This window comes from Cibotium barometz, chromosome 61, assembly GCF_041138505.1.
Source record: "Cibotium barometz isolate CiBa-2024 chromosome 61, ASM4113850v1, whole genome shotgun sequence".
Classification (NCBI taxonomy): domain Eukaryota; kingdom Viridiplantae; phylum Streptophyta; class Polypodiopsida; order Cyatheales; family Cibotiaceae; genus Cibotium; species Cibotium barometz.
The window spans coordinates 37,973,542-37,995,583 of NC_141106.1; the positions used below are offsets into that span (position 1 = coordinate 37,973,542).

At 48.1% G+C, this 22,042-nt stretch overlaps 1 protein-coding gene across 2 annotated transcripts in view; it reads right to left on the reverse strand.

The window, feature by feature from the left end:
- EMB1135 (RING/FYVE/PHD zinc finger superfamily protein) overlaps nucleotides 1-22,042 on the reverse strand; it is a 120,970-nt gene that overhangs the window by 36,534 nt on the left and 62,394 nt on the right. For both annotated transcript variants that reach the window (XR_015265366.1, XM_086794967.1), the window contains exons 18-19: nucleotides 4,151-4,248; nucleotides 3,829-3,964 (exon numbers count right to left, since the gene is read on the reverse strand). Coding sequence is in view for 1 of the 2 variants with exons in the window: in XM_086794967.1 (XP_086651093.1) it covers nucleotides 3,829-3,964; nucleotides 4,151-4,248 (234 nt within the window). In the remaining variant the exon portion in view is untranslated. The remainder of the gene's footprint in view (nucleotides 1-3,828; nucleotides 3,965-4,150; nucleotides 4,249-22,042) is intronic.

A 22,042-nucleotide genomic window follows, 5' to 3' on the forward strand; every position in this document is an offset into this window, starting at 1 on the left:
CACAGGAGGTGCTGTGTCATGGATATCCAGGATGCAGAAGTGCACTGTCTTATCTACTACAGAGGCGGAGTATATTGCAGCCACAGAGGCTTGCAAGGAGGCATTATGGCTATCTCGGTTAGTGGTTGATTTGGGTTATACAGGGGATATTCCATTGTTGCATTGTGACAGTCAGAGTGCCATCCAGTTGGCAAAGAACCCTGTCTTTCATGCAAAGACGAAGCATGTGGATGTGAAGTATCATTTCATCAGAGGTGATAGAGAACAAGCAAATTCAGCTTGTCAAGATTCATACGGATGACAACCCGGCTGATCTGTTGACAAAGAGTTTGCCTCCAGAGCGATTTGCTCATTGCAGACACTTGATGGGCATTGGATGAGGCCAGTTTCAGCCTTGATATGGTCTTGTATATTATCATGTACATGCTGATTTTTTTTTCTTTTCCTTCATTTAAGGGCACTTTGCCTTTAAGTGGGAGGTTGTTGGGGTAAAGGCATTATGCCCACCCTTGTAGTGTGTACAAGCCCATAAGTTTTTTAGTACATAGTACACTTAGTACTTTTAATGTACTAAGTGCACTATGTGTACTCGTGCAAATATACATGTGTGATAGGGGAGTCTCCTAGTAATAGAGCTCCATCCCCTGCACACCCAGATTCAGCTTTTTATTCAGTACTTTTTCATTTTGTTGGGATGACAGAGGATACCCCATACAGGTACTCCGATTTGTCTCATAGGCCGAGTTCGGTCTTTTGGAAGACGTTAATAAAATCTTTCTTTCTTTCTTTCTTTCTTTCTCTCTCTCCCTTCTTCTCTGTGTGTGTCTCCCACATGAAACCCTAACTCTCATCTCCCTTCAGAAGGCTATGTAATAGATTATGACACTTTTAGATGAGGATCTCTAGACCTATAATGGAACATATTTTTGTGACTTTTTGTTATCAAGAAAGATTTAAGAGGTATTTATGCATTGCATACTGATGTATGTCTGAATTTCTTTGACTTTGTGTGCTGTTTTTGATGCATGGACAATGCTTGGATTTATGGCATATGATTGTCCACTGGGCTCCATACTACCTGGCCAGTACCTTGCATACCCAGTAGACGCGAATGATGCATACTTGTTTGTTGACTAGCTTGTGTCTAGTTTTTGCAGAAGGTAAGTATACATTTATTTTCTAACCCTTGCTTCATTAAGATCATGTACCATCAAGAACAAGGACATCAGTCAAAGAAAGGCACAAAGATGTTACCAAAGGAGCAGAAGACACCACATATATGAGGAAAGACCAGATGGACAAGAGCACCAAATGGGGCTAGTACCATATCTATGCCATAGTTGAGGACAACGATGATATAAGAGGGAGGGAATGTAACTATTTGGTCCTCCATGCTCTTTACACACAATAGAACTCATGCCCGGACACATGGACAGGATGATGGACACATGGAAGCAGGGTTCCTAAAGTTGGAATTGTAAAAAGCACTCGTCTGGGTCAAAAAGCAGGAAAGAGTAAAAGTCAAACTTGGTTGACCAAAAAGATGAGGGCACCATTGGAAAGAGCTCGTTGAACTCAGTCAAAACGCTATAAGCCGCTTTTTCAAAAAGCAGCTCCAGGGCCAAAAAGCAAGGCCCTGAAGTTAGAACCAAGAACTTTGATTATTATTCAAATAAAAGCAAAAGCCAAGTGGTAAAAACAAAAAGCAAAGCATGGTAAAAGCAGGCCTCCCCTCAAGTATTTAAAGAACCAAGCACCCTCTTGGTGGAGCATTGAAGAAATCTTGGAGTCTCATAGAAGAAACACATGGAGAACTCCTTACGAAAGGCAAGAACATCATTAACCCTCTTGTGTGCTACTTCTACAGCCTTCTACAGCACCAACCACCACCTCTCCACCCTCTGTGAAGAAGCACCGCCGCCCAAGGCCATTTTCGTCAGCGCCGCCGGTGTCGCCGCCGCCCAAGGTCATTTTCACCAGCGCACCGCCCCAGAGCCGCCTACATCTCTCCCGCTCCAAAACCAAAGTTTTTGTCACCCTTTTTCTGGACTTTTTGTCACCTGTTGGTAGCTTCCGTTTAAAGAATCGCGACCTCTATTACTGAAAGAATTGGATTGGGAAGAAAGTGCTTTTTGTGAATACTTGAGAACATCAGTTGGATTTTTTTGATATCAGTACTAGCCCAGTGTAAGCCTTTTGTGGTCATCCTCGTGGCATTTTATTAAGTTGTCCCTTATTAATCCATGTCGTAAGGCTTCATATAGGTCGTGGTGCTTTATGGCTACCCTATTTAAAGGCACCTCTCCCCTCTTGTTGTATCCATTCATTCTCAGCGCATGATTGTCTCCACCCATCTGTTGGCGACTATAAGCCTTGGGTAAACCTCTTGCTATAATACAAGTTGATCATTGGTTCCAGTTGCATGGCTTTAGTATGGAAAGGCTACCTCCATTTCAGTACTCCCTGGATGCACCCTCCCTCTCTCTCACACGGGCAGAGATTACCAGACTTATCAGGCAGGACTTGATTCAGGTGGACACTAGGAGGACATGGATACAGCCGACACAGGAGCTTGGTACGAAGATGGCCTTCTATAGAGATCATCTTCTCCAGCTCACGCAGGACGGGTTTGTGATTAGACCCAGCTACATGGATACTCATCTTTCTCATGGAGTACGGTGTGCTATTGGTCAGATGCGCACATCCTCACACCAGCTAGAGATTGAGACTGGCAGATTCAGAGGAGTACCAGCTGAGGCCAAGATTTGTCAGTTGTGCCAGATGGAGCCAGAGACAGAGTTACATTACATATGTCACTGTCCACTATATTATGAGATACGAGGCCGTTTTCACTGCCTGTTTAGAGAGGGTTTCAGACCACTTTCTAGAGTCATGAGATACCAGGATCAGAGATGCCTCGGATTATACTTGCTGGAGCTTCGTAGACATAGAGAGGGTCTCTTGAGAGGGAGGGGATCAGAGAGGGAGAGACACCTACAGAGGCAAATTACAGACTACTTTTGACCAGAGATTGAGCAGTCCGGCCAGCAGGCATTGCAGCTAGCCCCAGAGTATAGCAGCACTAGAGGTACACTGATTGATCGGGCTATAGAGCTGGGGCGGTCCAGGCGCCCCAAGATGAGAGGCCCATCTCGACACCGGCGAAGACTACAACAGAGGATCAGGACCATACTAGCACGGCAGGGAGACGTCCAGTCAGAGTACTCACCATGGAGGACATTGAGGATATCCGCCATCGACCGATGAGAGACATCTTTGGGTGATGTGTATGATGCTTACCTTTGTTGCTGGAGTTTTCCTCCCAGATGTTATCCATTAGGAGCTCCTAGTACCGTACTTTTCCTCATAGTTATTTTAGTTTCAGTTAGTTGTTTTTAGCTTTTCTTACACAGACATTGTATCAGATCCACCAATTGTTGTAACCTTTTTGGTCTCATAGGTCATTTTGGCCTTTTGAAGACGTTAATATATCATTTCATTTCATTTCATTTTCTTTGCCTCTCTCCTTCTCTCGTGCTTTGCTTCCACATTGCACAACTCCTACACTCAGCACCCAACCATAACTTGCTCAAGGGTATCACAAATAAAAACAAAAAGGCAGACAGATAAGTTTGGGGGGAAAGAAAGGGAGTGGTTTTTTCCCTTTTATTTTGTGAAAGCAAGAAGAGGGAAAAGAGAGAATATATATGCCCGTATTGAGCTACTATACTGACATTCACGCTCCTTTATGGAGGCCAAGAAAGCAAAAGGCCATCCCACAGTTTTTTTTGCCAACCATAATAAGACTAAATTGAGTTCTGTATGTGCCTGATTGCTGACTCGTCTGTCTGCTTGTAATGACACGCCAGCAGATCCAGCCTCAGATATTATAGCAACTAGTTTTTTTCCATCCATAAATTGCTGCTTTTCATGCATGTTGACCATTTCCATTGCAATATCTTTCCTGTAAAAAGACCATCCACCCAAAAGAACTGCAAAGTTATTACCAACACTCCAGTGCAATAATATGCAGTCAACAGAGAAAGAAAGAAAGTAATATTAACGTCTTCAAAAGACCCAATAGGTCTATGACACCAGAAAAGTAGTACAACGAATCTATGAGAATACTGAATCATGGAACTCAACTTACGTGCTTCGAGATTGATAGACAACTCCCTTTCCACTCGCAGCTCGTACTAAGAACCCACGGCGACCCGTGATTTCTGCAACAGCATCTGGACCACCAAGCTGGAATCAAAGAAAAGTATACATCACTGCATAACTAATCTAAGCTTCCCTCTCATCTTCAAGCAAATATCACTAGCTTCTTGCAAACATCTTCATTTTTCTACTGGCATTTAAGCCTATCAAAAAGCACTATTACTCTCAACACAATAACCTTCCATCAAAGGTGCAAGGATTGTTGGTGATAATGTTAATTAGCTAATTTCCTAGAGTCCGACAAAGTCCATTCAAGAATGGCAATAGAAAGAAAGCAAAGCGCCTTTTCCCCAACTTATATAGCTATGCCTTAAGACGACCTTCATGAACAACACTCTCTGACAACTTCATGCCACACATGATGGATTGCAATCGAATCAGCCTACAGTAACATTGCGTAGGTTCTCTCTTGCATTTTCTGTCCTTTTTAGTCTTGTTGCTATTGGCATGTATTATGATCACCCTTGTGTTCAACAAGCTGTTGGTTTTAAAAGACACACCATTATCCCATAAAAAGAGAGCTCATTAAAAAAGGATTTTGTTTCATCTCTCTCCCCACCACAACTTAATGGGTATGTTTCAAAGAAGGAAGGAATATTGAGGATATTCTTCAAAGCAAGTTTGAGCTTGAGTCAGCTACGACAGCCAATCACCTACTTAAAAGAATAACATTAGGCCCTAGAGACTGAAATTGCTTCTATATCATTGGCAACATGACTCTCAAGGAGAAAGAAAGACAAACTCCTATCTTTCAATGTGCTTGTCGCATCCGCTACTATTCCCTTTTTATCCATATTAAATAGGTACGTGAAGGGAACAAACTTCATGTTCCGTAGCAGAGGTATGTCAGTCATGGATGTAACAAAAGGGCCAACAACAGAAACAGCTCCAACAAACCTATTAAAATATTGGGTTTGCATGTATGAGAGTGGCAGGAGTTCACTCATGTGGTGTGTTCAGTATTTGTCATTTGAGAGGAGGCGTGTGATCTCCTGAGAAGTTATTTATGTATGATTTAATGCTCTTAAGGTTATAAAAGTAGAGGCGGATACAATGATCATCGGAGGATCGTCCACGGGACGCAAGGTACATCGAAGCGCGCAAGCCCGTTCCAAAGTGACTCCTCAGGGACGGGCAGGGCTGAGGTATCTTGTGGTGAATCCACAAGGTCCACTATGCCAATATCCTGTCCCTGGTCCGGGAAGAAACTGGTGATGGTCGGCTCGCAAGGAAGAAGGGGTGGTGGCTCTGCTGGCGGACACTCTTAGGAGTGTATCTCTGTCTGTGAAGCTCCAGTAGGAAGAGTCCCAAGCAGCAGGGGTCCCAGAAGGAACTCCATGATCTTGGATAATGGGCCAAAATCCTCACGCAAGAGACAACAGTACCTCCCACGGGCCACATATCTCATAGATCTCATATTACACTGGGTAGTGACATGTAGTGCTCCTCTACCTCAACCCCAGTGTGGCATAATCTGCAGAATCCTCTCCTCCCAAGGTCTCCATATGAGCTCTCCATCTCTGAATATGCACTCTACACACCCTACCTCCACCCATAGGCGGTGGGAGGATACCTTGCAATCCGGTGCTTGCCCATTACGTAGTCTAGCACAATGAGGTTCTCCGGAACCATATTCACTCTATGGACAACATCGACCGTTATGCCAAAAAATTTGATGATACCCTTGCATTTAAAAGGGGTGGTAAGCTTATAGGTGATTCCTCATGAAAGAGCCAAAAATCCTCTAAAGACAAGAAGTGAGGGCATGCTATAGCATCCCCAGAGGGTCAATCGTCGTAGAACAATCCCAAGAAGCGCTCTAGAGGCAACAAGAGAAGATCTAACTCCCTAGTAGGGAGAGGGGGCTGTCAAGGATATCGAGCATGGGGTTAGCCTGTAGAAGGCTCTGCAAATCCGCCAAGTGTGGGAAGGTGGCTCTGTGCCTCTCCAAGATCTCCACAAGCTGGGGATGATGTCTATGTTGCTAGCGAGGTCTAGGGAGTTTGGGGCGTCGGGCTTGCAGTAGTGTCATGGCCCGGTCTACAGTCACGCCAGAGTGGGCTCTGACGGGGGGTCCAACACTCAAGAGTGTGCAGCTCGATAAGATATGACGAGAAGTCCACCCTAGGTGACAGGTAGAGAGGAAAAGTGACTTGTGGTATAAGCTGGGATGGACATATGGCTAGTTGCTACCCTTGTAAGAAGGGGATAAGGTCTAGGTGGTGGGCATTGAGTTTTGCCCACCTTGAGACATCCGTGTACGCGAACACAGGGCTGGTCATGATATATAAGTGAGTTTTGGTCGCCTAAAATTACTGAAGCATGTACACACACTTATAAATTTATGTTGATTCCTAAGGCTAGGTTTATGACCAGTACTTACCACCTGTCACATGGCACAACCATATAAGCAAATGGTTTCACACGCACGGTTCATGGGCGGGCGTCAATTGGTCGTGCAAGCATGAAAACAGCATGCAAATTCAATTGCAAGCAAGTACATAAAGATGATATGCAATGCACTATTGGTATGGATAATCTCCATTCATGAGAATATACCAAAATAGGCGTGCTTCGTGCAAGTACAAAGGTACTAGACCCAATGGAACACCAATCCTCCAAACATTTCCGAGCATGTACTCACAAGCACAAGTCCCAGCGGAAAGCCAAGTCCATAGTATCACATGAGTGGCATCAATCCCTGCAATACACAACTGCCATGGACACCAGTCCAATGTACATACATAATGAGAAAGCATGGGTGGACCAATTGGGTGGCCAAATGGTGACACTAATATCCCCCTGTATCACATGAGTGGCATCAATTCCCACAATATGCAACTACCATGGACGCCAGTCCAATGTACATACATAATGAGAAAGCACAGGTGGACCAATTGGGTGGCCAAATGGTGACACTAATATCCCCCTATGCTTGAGGGTGAGCCTGAGTGGCATCAATCCCCGCAATACACAACTGCCATGGACACCAATCCATAGTATCACATGAGTGGCATCAATCCCTGCAATACACAACTGCCATGGACACCAGTCCAATGTACATACATAATGAGAAAGCATGGGCGGACCAATTGGGTGGCCAAATGGTGACACTAATATCCCCCTGTATCACATGAGTGGCATGAATTCCCACAATATGCAACTGCCATGCACGCCAGTCCAATGTACATACATAATGAGAAAGCAAAGGTGGACCAATTGGGTGGCCAAATGGTGACACTAATATCCCCCTATGCTTGAGGGTGAGCCTGAATGTCTCTCCCTCTTCCTCCCTCAAGGTTCGCTGCGCTGGCTCGCCGCTCCCCCCTGCTCATCGCCCCCCCTCTCTCCCTTTGTTCGCTTCCGCCGCCCCTCTCTCTTCCTCCCTCAAGGTTTGCTGCGCTGGCTGCCGTTGCTGTTCGCTGCGCTCTGTTCGCCGCCCCCTGCGTTCACTGTTTGCTGTTGGCTGCGCTGGCTGCCGTTGCTGTTGGCTGCGCTCTATTCGCCGCCCCCTGCGTTCGCTATTTAGTGTTGGCTGCATTGGCTGCTGCCCCCCTTTCCCCACCTAGCCTTTACATATGGGCAGGAGATTGTGGAGTATACAGATGCATATACATATCTTGGGGGGGTAGTATTCAGTGGGCCAGTGTTTTCGATGAGGAGAGCAACAGAGACTAGATTGACTAGAGCACATGCAGCCCTGGGTGGTTTGGAGAGGATGTGTTCGCAGGTTCAGTTTCAAGAACCTCGAACGAAACTTTGGCTTTTTGACACTCTAGTGACATCAGCTATGCTTTATGGAGTGCAGATATGGGGACCTTCAGTGGGCCATCACAGCGCAGGCGGGTGGAGGGGTATGGAGAGGCCTTTGGTATCTATGATTGCTAGGATTATTAGAGCCAAGGCCATGGTACCTCATGAGATTATTCGAGCAGAGCTGGCGGCTGCCCCTCTGGTGATTGAGGTTCTTACGAGATCAGTCTCCTACATACATGGCTTGTGGGATCTCCCCCGAGACAGATATGCACGCCTCGCCCTTGAGTCCTCCCGACAGTTAGCTTTACAGGGAGACACGGCTTGTTGGTATGGACAGATGACATCTTGGTTCCAGGCACATGGTTTTAGCATCAACAGATTGCCTCCCTTCCAGTATTCTCTAGAGGCACCCTCTCTCACTCTCACACGGACAAAGATTACCAGACTCATCCGTCAGGATTTACTTCAGCTGGACATTAGGAGGACATGGATACAGCCAACTGAGGAGCTGGGCACGAAGATGGCTTTCTACAGAGAGCATTTTCTTAGGCTCACAGCAGATGGTTTTGTGATCAGGCCCAGTTACATGGATGTACACTTGTCTCATGCAGTACGATGTGCTATTGGTCAGATTTGCACATCCTCACACCAGCTTGAGATTGAGATTGGCCGATATAGAGGTATACCAGCTGAGGCCAGGATATGCCGAGTATGCCATGGGGAGCCAGAGACAGAGCTGTATTATATATGCCATTGTACTGCATACTATGAGATACGTGGTCGTTTCCACTGTTTATTCAGAGAGGGTTTTGGACCACTTTCCAGAGTCATGGGGTACCAGGACCAGAGGTGTTTGGCAGTCAGGATGGGTTGAGGTGGTGAAGAAGAACATCCGTAAAGAAGTGAGGGAGGAGACTCAAAGGGAAGAACACCAAATCATTCACACCACCATTGAGGAGGAGAAGATGAGGCATGCCCGCCGCCTCAACATTCGAGTCACAGGTATAGCCGAGACACCCAACTCCACTCCCGAGAAAGATGGACAGCTTCTATGCATGAAGCTCGGCTATAAGGAAGAGCACCCTCTCCCCTTCACCAAAGCATGGAGAGCCGGGAAAGACTCCACACGCAAGCGAGCCCTCATCCTACAGTTTGCAGGAGAGACGGAGAGGGTCACCTTCATGAGGAAGAGGGTCATACTACGGGGTTTAGAGGGAGCTCCTATTTTCTTGGATGATGATCTCACGAGGATGTAGCTTGAGCATAGGAGAGCTTGCATGCCACGAGTCTTACACACGAGGAGAGAAGGCAAGAAGGCCTTCTATCGAGATGGTCGGGTCATCATTGATGGCCGGCCCATGGATTAGAGGTTTGGGGCCTATGGGGCACAGACCAGGCAACTGACAGAGATACACATGGCAGTATGGAACTGTAATGGTTCACTATGGGTGCAGCCTGGATGACTGGAGCATGTTATGCTGGGAGAGACATCATATTTCTGACACACACACATCAGAGCCCAGAGAGAGGGCTACCTCGAGTAGAGGGATTCCAATGGGAGTCACCATACAGGAGGACCACACGCCAGGGTACCTCGAGAGGGTCGGAGGGAGTAGCAGTTTTATTCAGACGAGAGCTACAGGGGAGACTGAGAGTGGTAGCACAGGATCTTATATGTTGAGCGAGCAGGTTTACGCTCATCAGGGCAGGCAGGCTTCAGGAGAGCTTTCTCTACCACTGACCATGTATTCACTTTGAGATGTATGATTGATCAGGCCAGAGTGAGGAAGAGAAAGCTGTATTGCTGCTTTGTGGATTTCCGCAAGGCATTTGACACAGTACCACAAGAGAGGCTCTTTCAGCGCCGGCAGTCTCTTGGCATACCAGCAGATATCACATGGGGCATCTATGCATTATATGAGCAGGTTTTTGGGCGAGTCAGATGTCCAGGAGGTATGTCCAAGACTATTGCTAGCACCATTGGTGTGAAGCAAGGATGCCCACTTTCCCCCACGCTATTTGGGTTATACATTGATGAGGTGGCTGACTTCATTACACGGGGAGGCGGAGATGGAGTTGATTTAGCAGGTACCTCAGTACATATTATGCTTTATGCTGATGATATTGTATTAGTGTCTAAGTCTCCAGGAGGTCTACAGCAGCATCTACATGCACTCGATGATTTCTGCACACAGAGGGGTCTTACTGTGAACCTTGGGAAAACCAAGGTTATGGTCTTTCATACATCGAGATAGGGCAGGAGACAGCTGGCATTCACTCTCGCAGGACGCCAGGTGGAGGTGGTGACATCATACTTGTACCTAGGGGTTATGGTCTTTCATACATCGAGATAGGGCAGGAGTCAGCTGGCATTCACTCTCGCAGGACGCCAGGTGGAGGTGGTGACATCATACTTGTACCTAAGGGTTACCTTCTCTGCAGCAGCCACACGCTTCACCATGGGTTCAACAGCCAAAGCTAGATTGACACGAGGATATGCAGCATTGGCTATGCTAGAGAGACAATGCCACCAAGCGCATTTTCAGGAGCCCCGGACGAAGGGGTGGCTATTTGACACATTAGTCACACCGGCATTGATGTATGGAGCAGTAGTATGGGCGCCAGGCCTTGCTACCCATTGGTGGACACAGATAGAGAGACCACAGGCCCTCATGATGGCACGCATGATACGCAGCAAACCGTCAGTACCTCATGACATTATCCGAGCAGAGTTTGCTGCGCCTCCTATGATGGTAGAGGCCATATTTCAGACTATATGCCTGCTAGACAGATTCAGAGAGATGCCACAGGACAGATTGTCATACAGAGCTTTTGAGGCATCTAGACAGCTGGTTGAGGCAGGAGATAGAGGATCATGGTATGCACAGGTCACACATTGGTCATCACAGCATGGCCTAGACATGGATCATCTACCACCATTCCAGTATGACAGGGATGCACCACATATCCGTCTCTCTCATAGTGAGAGGAACAGAGTATTGAGACAGGATCTATGGCAGCTCTATACACGAGAGACATGGATATCGCCCCCACAGCCTCTTCCACCGAAGATGCTATACTACAGAGATCACTTCATGAGTATCACTGATGATGGATTTATAGAGAGGCGTAGATACATGGAGGGCTTTTTACCACACGGCTCCCGAGTGGCTATTGGTCAGCTTAGAGTTTCATCACACCGATTGGAGATTGAGACTGGCAGAGCAGCACGGATCCCCCGAGAGGAGAGGGTATGCAGATTGTGCAGAGAGGAGGTGGAGAGTGAGGAGCATTATGTATGCAGATGCAAAGCATATACAGCCATCAGAGAGAGATATCCCATTTTATTCAGAGAGCCACATTCCCTACGCCAGATCTTTGAGGCAGCAGACCAACGCATACTGGGGAGATTCATTCTAGACATACAGCGTCACAGAGAGACATCATTACAGGCTCAGACAGCTCCAGAGGGGAGACGACAGACACAGATTACTACATTTTTTCAGAGATCCATCCCACTCCCATCCCCTACACGGCAGGGAATTACTCTCCAGAGAGCAGAGACACTCAGAGCCCGCAGGAGACAGAGGACACCTGGCTTTCGGACACCACGCCTATATCAGAGAGAGATGACAGAGATCAGAGCTCAGTTTCACAGAGAGGGTGCGGAGCGACTGGCTCGCTTCAGAGCACACCCAGGCATGTTCTTCAGGGAGCTGTGGACACCCCCTTCATTGATGTATACCATTTTATACCCCCAGTATGGTACAGGATGGAGCTAGCTAGGTTGCATATCATGATTGTATACTCCATGCATATAGCTTTGCATTCTCCTAGTAGTAGAGCTCCATCCCCTCCACCACTCATTGTACTTATTGCACACCCAGATTCAGCTTTTTAGTTCAATACTTTTTCATTTTGTTGGGATGACAGAGGATACCCCATACAGGTACACCGATTTGTCTCATAGGCCGAGTTCGGTCTTTTGGAAGACGTTAATAGAATCTTTCTTTCCTTCTTTCTTTCTTTCTTTCTATGGGTTGGGCGGTGAGCTAGATGCCTGATTCTATGTGTGTTTCTTTTTTTTTATACTTAATCGCAGGGTCTATTAGCCTAGGGGCTTGACACATTCTATGATATCCCAAAGTACATGCAGATCCACATGTCACATGCTGTGTGCATCATGATTGGTCAACTAAGAGTATCCTCTTAGTGCCTTCGAGAGAGTTACGAACATCCCAAAAGAGAAGCAGATGTATGCAAAAAAGGGGAGGTAGAAGACGTGGCTCACTATATGTTTAGATGCCTAGCGTATTATGAGATATGAGGGAGATTTCACTGCGTCTTTCGAGAGGGTTTCAAGGCATCAGTGCTGCAATATGAGGACGAGATGTTCGAGATGTACTTGATAGAACTCAGAAGACATAGGATTGAGAGGACATCCTGAGAGAGAATTCCAACCCAAAAGATGTTGCCAACCCATTTTTATATCATGGCACGAGTATCCACATCAGCCACCTACGCTGACACTACTGCATCGATAGTTGGTCTTACTAGCCGTACTCATGGGCAATGTTCATGCAATAGAGGAGTCCTAAGTGCGCAAACCTACTCTATCCTACGTGCCACGCCCCTGATGCAAAGCACCATGGATCACCACCACATAGAGACAGATCCATGAGATTCTTCGACAACGTGACTTGCCCTCGCCATAGCCACATCACACATCAGGAGGCTTATAGACTCATGTTTCAATTGTCAGTGTTCACATTTTTCCATGGTACTGTATACCCATGATATCATTGTACTATTCATGGTCTCACATGCCCTTCGGGTCTTTATCATGGACATTGTAAGACTCGATACTCAAAGGACATGGAGTTCACCTAGTCGTCCACTAGGGACGAAGATAGCCTTCTACAAAGATCACCTCATATGCCTGACAGAGGATGGTTTTATTATCCACCCACGCTACATGGACACACACCTTATCTTTTGGGGTGAGATGTGCGATCGCCCAGATCCGCACCTCGTCCCACCAACTGAGACTAAAGACTGCCAGATATGGGCCCGCGGTGGCCGCACCAGAAGACGATATATGCCAACTCTGTCACACAAAGCTCGAGACAGAGAATCATTACATATGTTGACGCCTTGTATACTATGAGACTTGAGGGAGGTTCCACTGCCTCTTCCAAGCTGGGTTCAGACCACTTTCTAGGATCATGGACGTCCCGGATCAAAGATGCCTGGGACATTTTCTTCTAGAGCTCCGTTGACACAGGGAGCTTTTGTGATCTACAAATCAGATGTACTTGTTGGAGGACCACCACAAAGAGCTCTCACCGACTTCTTCCATACCAACACTCCAGGGGCCAATCCACCACCCATCATACTCGGACCTCAAGCTAGTGCAGGAGCGCGGCCAAGAGGTGTGCCACTTGACAAAGCCACTGAGTTATGCAAGCTCAACGCCTCACACCCTATGGCACTCACCCATGGCCACGCCACGGCAGGAGGATGCGGGCCATCATCTCCCATCATCGCAGGACCTTCTGGTGCCAGCTCAGTTTACCACCTTGAGGCTTGAGCACCGTGTCACAGCGGCCCATGAGAAATGTATTCGGGTGATATGAGAGCTCTCTACTCATGTACCTAGATCAGATTTTATAGTTCTAGGATTTTGTTATCTTTCTTTATTACTATTTTGTACCCATGATGATGTAACCTTTTGGTCTCATAGGTCATTTTGGCCTTTTGAAGACGTTAATACAACTCTCTAACTCTCCCCCCAATGAGATAGCTGTGTTTATGTTTTCTTTCTATATTATTTTCCATTCCACGATGAGATATGCCATGGACACTGGAGTATATTGACTCAAACACATATCTTGGAGTGGTGTTCAATGGGCCCACATTCTCCATGAGGGGGGCAGCAGAGGCCAGATTGACTAGAGGATATGCAACACTAGGAGGTCTAGAGAGGATGTGCTCACAGATATAGTCTCAGAAGCCACGCACTAAGCTGTGGCTTTTTGACACGCTAGTCACATCAGCTATGCTATATGGAGTACAGATCTGGGGGCCTAGCCTAGATCCTCGCAGAGTCGATCAGGACGCACATACGATGGATGGAGATCGATGAAGAGACCACTTGTGTCCATGATCTCCATGATGATTCGGGCTAAGGCCTTGGTAACCCATGAGATTATCAGACCCGAGATGGGAGCACCACCGATCGTAGTTGAGGCTCTTGCCAGATCAGTGTCCTTCATTCATAGCACCTGGGAGCTTCCCCGACACCGGTATGCACGACTTGCTTTAGAGTCCTCTCATCAGCTAGCCACGGAGGGAGACACTTCATGTTGGTATGCGCAGATAGCATCCTGGTTTGAGCTCCATGGGTTCAGTTCAGACAGACTTCCACCCTTCCAGTACTCTCTGGAGGCACCCTCTCTCACCTTGACACATTCTGAGATTAGTAGAGTCATCAGACAGGACCTCATTCAATTAGACACTAGGAGGACATGGCTAGAGCCCTCATAGGAGTTGGGGACGACGATGGCTTTCTATAGAGACCATCTTCTCCGCACCACTGGGGATGGCTTTATACTTAGACCGAGCTACATGGATACCCATCTATCTCATGGATTGAGGTGCGCCATTGGGCAGATCTGCACCTCTTCACATCAGTTAGAGATAGAGACAGGCATATTTAGAGGCATACCTCTAGGGGACAGGATTTGTCAGATTTGTTGGATGGAGCCAGAGACGAAGGAGCAATACATCTGTCGTTGCACAGCATATTATGAGATTCGAGGGCGCTACCATTGCCTTTTCAGAGAGGGATTTGGACCACTGGCTAGAGTCATGGACTACTGTGATCAGCGATGCTTGGGTTTTTATCTCCTGGAGATCCGCAGGCTCAGAGAGTCCATTATCACGAGCAGACGCCGATTGGCAGGGAGTCCACTCAGAGACAGATTATTGACTTCTTTAGAGGGACTACCCGGGAGGGCACACAGCCAACAGCCCAGCAATGGGCACCCCGTGGGACTCTAGTTGAGCGAGCCATCCAGTTGGGCAGATCCAAATCCCCGAGGGTTCGCCGATCCTCACACGAGACGGTGCCTACACCAGAGGATTCAGAGCATCATTGCGAGGCATCGGGCTCGGCATCTCACTATGGCAGATATCCAGGCCATCCGGCAAAGACCCATGCTAGAGCTCCTAGGATGATTACCACTCCAGCCATATACTGTTGTACTCACTGTCACTTTTGTACTCCCCCATATTCATGTATTCATGTATCCATGTACTCATGTACCTCATTTTGACTAGTAGCATTAGCTTCCCACTCTCCCTAGTTGCTGCTTCCGGATGCTCCCTACTCATGTATTGTAGGGCTAGATACTTACCTTCAGTTCTTTCTTTTATTTTCCAGACAATGTATCAAATGACACATGGTTGTAACTTTGGTCTCATAGGTCACTTTGGCCTTTTGAAGACGGTGAGAGATGCTATTGACAAGATGCAGACTGGCAGAGCACAGGATCATGATGAACTCCTCACCGAGCATTTCTCCCATGCTAGAGACACGTTAGCCCCTTTACTGGTTCACATGTTTAACAGGGCTTTATGTGAGGGCTTCCCCGTCAGCTGGTCATCGAATACTATTGTACCTATCTTGAAAACAGGTGACCCCATGGACCCCAACAACTATGGGACTATCATGATTGGTCACACCTTGGCCAAGATTTATGGTTCGATTTTGGAGTATGAGCTTAGTAGATGGTCCGAGGAGTAGAGACTCAGAGCACCGGGGCAGGCAGGCTTTAGGAGATCCGGGACATCATCTCCCATCATCGCAGGACGTTCTCGTGTCAGCTCAGTTTTACAACCTTGAGCACCATGTCACAGCGGCCCATGAGGGATGTATTAGGGTGATATGAGAGCTCTCTACTCATGTACCTAGATCAGATTTTAAAGTTCTAGATTTTTGTTATCTTTCTTTATTACTATTTTGTACCCAGGATTATGTACCTCATGGATATGATGTAGCCTTTTGGTATCATAGGTCATTTTGGCCTTTTGAAGACGTTAATACAACTTTCTTCTTCTTCTCTCTCTCGTGTTAGCACCCCGCTGCCCTCCGCCCGGCGCTGCCTGCACCTGCGCAACCTGCATCCGCTGCGCTGCTCTCTCCGCCTCCCTTTGCCCGACGCTGCGCCCACCCAACTTTGCTGCCTGCACCTGCACCTGCACCCACCCTTGCTCAGGCCCCCAAGGGAGCAACTAGTGGGGAATAGCCACAATGAATCTATAGGAGCTGGAGGCATACATCAAGACAGTGGAGGACAACACCAAGAAGTTATTGGGTGAATAGAACAAAGTGCTGGACAGGGTCTTGAACCAACATGAAAAACAGTTGGAAGGCCTCTGCCAGAAGATACGGGGCAAGAACAACAAGATTGAACAATTGGCAGCACAGGTGAACCACTAGGAGGAGGTGATTCACATGATGAAAGAGACCTAGCTGCAACAACAAGGAATGCCAGAGGCTGCCCCAGTGATAGGGGAACTCCGGGTAGAAATGGAAGCTCTAAAGGCTGAGGTCAAGAACCATACAGTGGAGGAAGGGGAACTCAATATTCAAGAGGGTCTAAGGATTGACTTGAAGCAGTTGAAAGCTACAAGTGATAAGCTGTGGGAAGAACTATAGACCACTAAGAAAGATTCACTGGAGGGGGTGAAGAAGCACAAACCCCCAGAGAGCATCATACATGAGACTCTCGAGGAGGAGAAACGCAAGAAGGATAGGGCCCTCCACATGCGAGTATCAGGGCTACAAGCCGGGGCTTCCACGAAGGAGGATGCCATGACACTTTGCCAGATGCTAGGAGTAGACGGGATCACCCCCCCCCTTGCAGATACATGGAGGGCAGGCAAGGATATGACACGAGAGCAATGTAGCAATGAAACGCGTTTCAGACCATTTGAAACGGACTGAAACGTTTCATTCAGTGAAACGCGTTTTTTTTCCCTCAGGAAAAAGATCCTTCAATTAGTTAAAGAGAAAACAGCCACAAAGGGCTAAATACAAACTCACCTCATATAAGGGCGGGAAACAAGTGATCATAGGGGGGGAGATGCTTCTCCTCTAGCTGGCTGCTCTATGAGGAGAAGGCTATCTTATAAAGGGGAAGGGGGGGGGGGGGAGGTGGGGAAACAACCACACAGGTGGTTTGTAGTGCCAAATGTGGTCACCGCCTCTATCAGTGAGGAAAGGGCCAGGCCTCCAAAGTCTCAAGAAGGCTTCCCGCTGCTTCCGCATGCGGTCAAAACCTCCCTGCAGCTTCCCCCACTGACCGCAGAGGGTGTGAATGATGTCGAGCCATATGCTCCTGATGGTCTCAGCCGGCAGAGTGTGGGTACCCTCGATGGCCTCGCTACATCTAGCACGCCAGATGTGCCAGGCTGCTATGCTACTACAAATCTCCCAGCGCTGGCATGAGCCTGGACGCCAAACACCAGCAAGTGGAGCTGTGACTAGTACTACTGCAATACGATGGTGGGAGACTTGAAGGGCATGGCCTCCCCCATCCTCCTCGTAAGTCCTGACCACTCTAGCCTCAGTGGCCCAAACGATAGTACCCCAAGTGATAATCCAGGTCGATGCCCTGTCCATAGCAAGGATGCAGAGAATCTGCTACCAAATCTGTTGAGCCTTCGGGCAATCCCAAAGGTAATGTCGATGAGACTCCTCGGGGTGGCCACACCTCAGGCAAGGTGCTAGCCGCCCCCCGACTGCCAGCCAAGTACACTATCAGACTCCTGTGTGCTGTCAACCAAAGGAAGAGAGTGATCTTCCTCAGCTGAAAGCTGTCCCAAAGCCTCTTCCCGAAATCTAAAAGGAAGCAATGTGATAGGCCCTGAGACTACCAGTGTTGTTGTCGGTGTGCCATCTATCTCCAACATCTAGATCCTACGGCCGAGCCTACATCCACTCTCCAGGGTCCCACTACAACTGCATGAGAGGTCGGCACTCCCAAATCCATAACCGCCAAAATCTCTCCCTGGCCACCTTGGCTGGTGCTGGATCTATGTGCCATACACGTGCCCGAAAACCAATCACCCTCACCCTCTGCAAGGTGCAGCCTATGAAGTCCTCCAAGGGGTGCTCTTATCTCTCTAATCTGCCATGTAATCCAATAGAAAAAGTGAGCAGACAAATGTCCTCATTTGCTCCATAGACCGCCACGAGAATATCATGTTTGGTGAACACGCCTAGCCATATCGGGGGGGTCGGGTCTAGAATAGAAGTCAGCCGCTCCAGAGGAATAGCTGAGTCAATGTCAATGCTGAGCCTGTCTCTACCTGGATCCCTGTCACGCCTCTCTTGCTCCTCCTGTGGTAGCTACCTGTGTGCAACCCAATCTCCAAGAGACCTGGCTGGTCCCATGCTCGAGGTGCCCCAGGATATGTGCGGTCGGGCCCCTAGCATGTGGCCACTTGGTAAACGGATCAAGGGGTTCCAGATCAAATACTGTCGAAGAAGCTACTCCTCTAAGGCCACTAGAACAATCTGTCTCAAGGTTGGCCTGAGATGATCCTAAGCACGAAGTAGACTGGCTGCGAATCCCCCCTCAAAGGCAAGACTAAAACCATGGGCTCGCATCTCTGTAAAGATCCATCTAGTGCTCTATGGCCACAGGCCTCCAAGGCTCGAAGTGCGGGCTGAAATCCTGGCCAAGGGGAAATCTTCCAAGGGTCACCACCGGGTTGGAATCCTCTGACAATCAACTTTTGACAATCAACTTGCCCAACAGGGCACGGCTCTGTATAGCTGGATCAATGAGACCTAGCCCCCCTCTACTACCTGGCTGAATGATCACTCTCCATGCCACCTTGGCCCTGGCTGGCCTCCCATCACTTCCGGCCCACAAGAAGTTCCACAACAAACGTTGTACCTGGCCAATACAAGCCCGAATGTGTGCACCCTTGCGCTCAAGGGTGGTCGGGTGGATGAGTATATGTCTAGATTATGTATGTTTATGCAAGTCTTTAGGATTTTAACAACAAATACTCAAACACATCCTCTCTTGGGTCGAACGCCTCAGAGGACGGGGGCAGATGAGTGGCCAACTTTGTTGCACCTCTTCTGGCCACGTAGAGTACCAATAGACTGCAAGACCTTGTGGTCTCGGAAAATCATGTCCAATCCAATCCTTGTCATCTGTAATTCCAAGCTCAACAAGCTCCACATCTACATGTCCAATCCATGCGCATACATCCATTGTCTCATCCCTTCCACTTAAATAGCAAGGATCATGATCAACATCATAACATGCATCTCACATTCCCAACATTGGCTCATCACTAACATGTATCACAACTGAGACCCATCACACACCATATCTTAATGTCCGATTCACCAAAAAGGTTGTGTACATTCTCACACATACTCACACCCCCCAAGCCGGCGATCCACTTGGTCCTAATAATTACAAGACAGTCATGGTTGGCCGGCGATCCACTTGGTCCTAATAATTACAGGACAGTCATGGTTGGCCAACATTGGTTAATCACTAACATGTATCACAACTGAGACCCATCACACACCATATCTTAATGTCCGATTCACCAAAAAGGCTGTGTACATTCTCACACATACTCACACCCCCCAAAGCCAGCGATCCACTTGGTCCTAATAATTACAGGACAGTCATGGTTGGCCAAACTCTATGGATCAGTGCTAGAGGGGGAGCTCAGTTCATTTGCAAAGAGCCAGGGATGCAGAGCCTCAGGACTCGCTGGCTTTCGGAGGAGCTACTCTACCCTTGACCACATCTTAACCCTCCATGCCATCATCGTGGAGGGTAGAGCACAACATCAGAGGATTTACTACTTTGTGGATTTCTGCAAAGCTTTTGATACTATACCCCGAGCCCACCTCCTACACCGTCTACAAGAGATAGGAGTCCCATTTGACATAGTTTCCAGCATCATCGCCCTCTATGAGTCCGTCACCGGACAAGTGAGAGCCCCAAGAGGTACATCACAGGAGATTTCCAGCACTATTGGGGTGAAACAAGGCTGCCCTCTATCACCCACTCTTTTCCACCTCTACATTGATGAGATCTTGAGCTTGATTGACGGATTACGCGGGGCTGGTCCCACACTGGCAGGCATATTGATCCCCATACTACTTTATGCAGATGACATCGTCCTCCTCTCCTACTCAGCCGAGGGGCTTCAAAGAAAATTGGATGCCTTACAAGACTTTTGCACTCAACGGGACCTCTCTGTTAACCTTGGTAAAACCAAGGTAATGGTCTTCAATACATCTCGCCCCTTCACATCCAGATTCAGCTTCACATATAGAGGGGATCCTGTGGAGATTGTCTCATCCTATGTCTACCTCGGTGTCACTTTCAGTGGCCCACACTTTACCATGGTTCCCGCAGCACATGCCAGAGTGACACAGGGATATGCAAACTTGAGCTTACTTGAGCGGCAGTGCTTCCAGGCACATTTCGAGGAGCCCACAACAAAGGGCTGGCTTTTTGACACCCTCGTCACACCAGCGTTGATGTTTGGAGCAGCCTTCAGGGGGGGTAGATCTATCCGATGAGGATTGGCAGCGAGATGAGAGGCCCTAGGTCATGATGTTCTCCCATCTGGTCCGCAGAGCAAACCATCAATCCCACACCAGATTATCCAGGCAGAGTTTGTTGCAAACCTGTTGGTAGTGGATGCACTCTTCCAAACAGTCACATACCTCCATTGCATCAGTCACATGGATCCCCACAAGTACCCAAGGCTTGCCCTGGAGTCCTCCACACAGCTAAGCACTTGAGGGCCACTCTGGAGTATGGTATGCACTAGTTTCCACTTGGTTCTCAGTATATGGGCTCCGCATGGACCGCCTACCCCCCCTTAGTACAGTTTGGACTCCCCTTCTCTCCTACTGTCATAAGAGGATACGAACCAGGTTATTCTAAGCCTCTACACCCATTGCACATCGATCACACCTCCGGAACTCCCCACAAAGATGCACTTCTACAAAGATCACTTCCTCACACTCACTGAGGATGGATTCATCCAGCAGCCGGGCTACTTGAGTGTTCACATGTCCCATGCCATGCGGATTGCAATTGGCCAGATACGAGTTTCATCCCACTGCCTCAGAGTGAAGACAAGTAGAGCTAAGTGCATTTTCAGAGCCGGGAAGCTCATACAGAGACCCGTAGAGGAGAGGATCTGCCGATTATGCCACACAGAGGTTGAGACAGAGGAGCATTACATATGCCGCTGCCCAGTATACTATGAGATTCGCGGGAGATTTCACTGTCTATTTCGTGAGGGCTTTGGTCCACTCTCCAAGATCATTGACTTCCACGACCAGCGTTGCCTAGGCCTCTTCCTGCTTGAGTTCCACAGACAGAGGGACACCTTGAGAGAGCGACACCTATGCCACCTCTCTCTACCATGCCCCCAAGCAGCCACCTCTCCCCCATCCACCCAAACCTCATCCCCCACACTCTTCCTTCTTTCACCTGAGCATGGTGAGAAATGCTAATGACAGGATGCAGACTGGTAGAGCACAGGATCATGATGGACTTCTCATCGAGCATTCCTCTCATGCAGGGACACGCTAGCCCCTTTACTGGTTCACATGTTTAAAAGGGCTCTATGTGAGGGCTTCCCCGCCAGCTGGTCATCAAATACTATTGTACCTATCTTGAAAGCATGGACCCCAGCAACTATAGGACTATCATGATTGGTCACACCTTGGCCAAGATTTATGGTTCGATTTTGGAGCATGAGCTTAGTATATGGTCCGAGGAGCAAAGACTCAGAGCACCGAGGCAGGCAGGCAAGCTTCAAGACAGGGCACTCCACACTAGATCATATCTTTACATTACAGGAGATCATTGAGGAGGGGAGAGCTCACGGGCATCGGATATACTCCTGCTCTGTGGATTTCCGCAAAGCTTTTGATATCGTCCCACAGGCCAGACTGATGAGAAGACTGCAAGATATGGGAGTGCCAACAAAGATG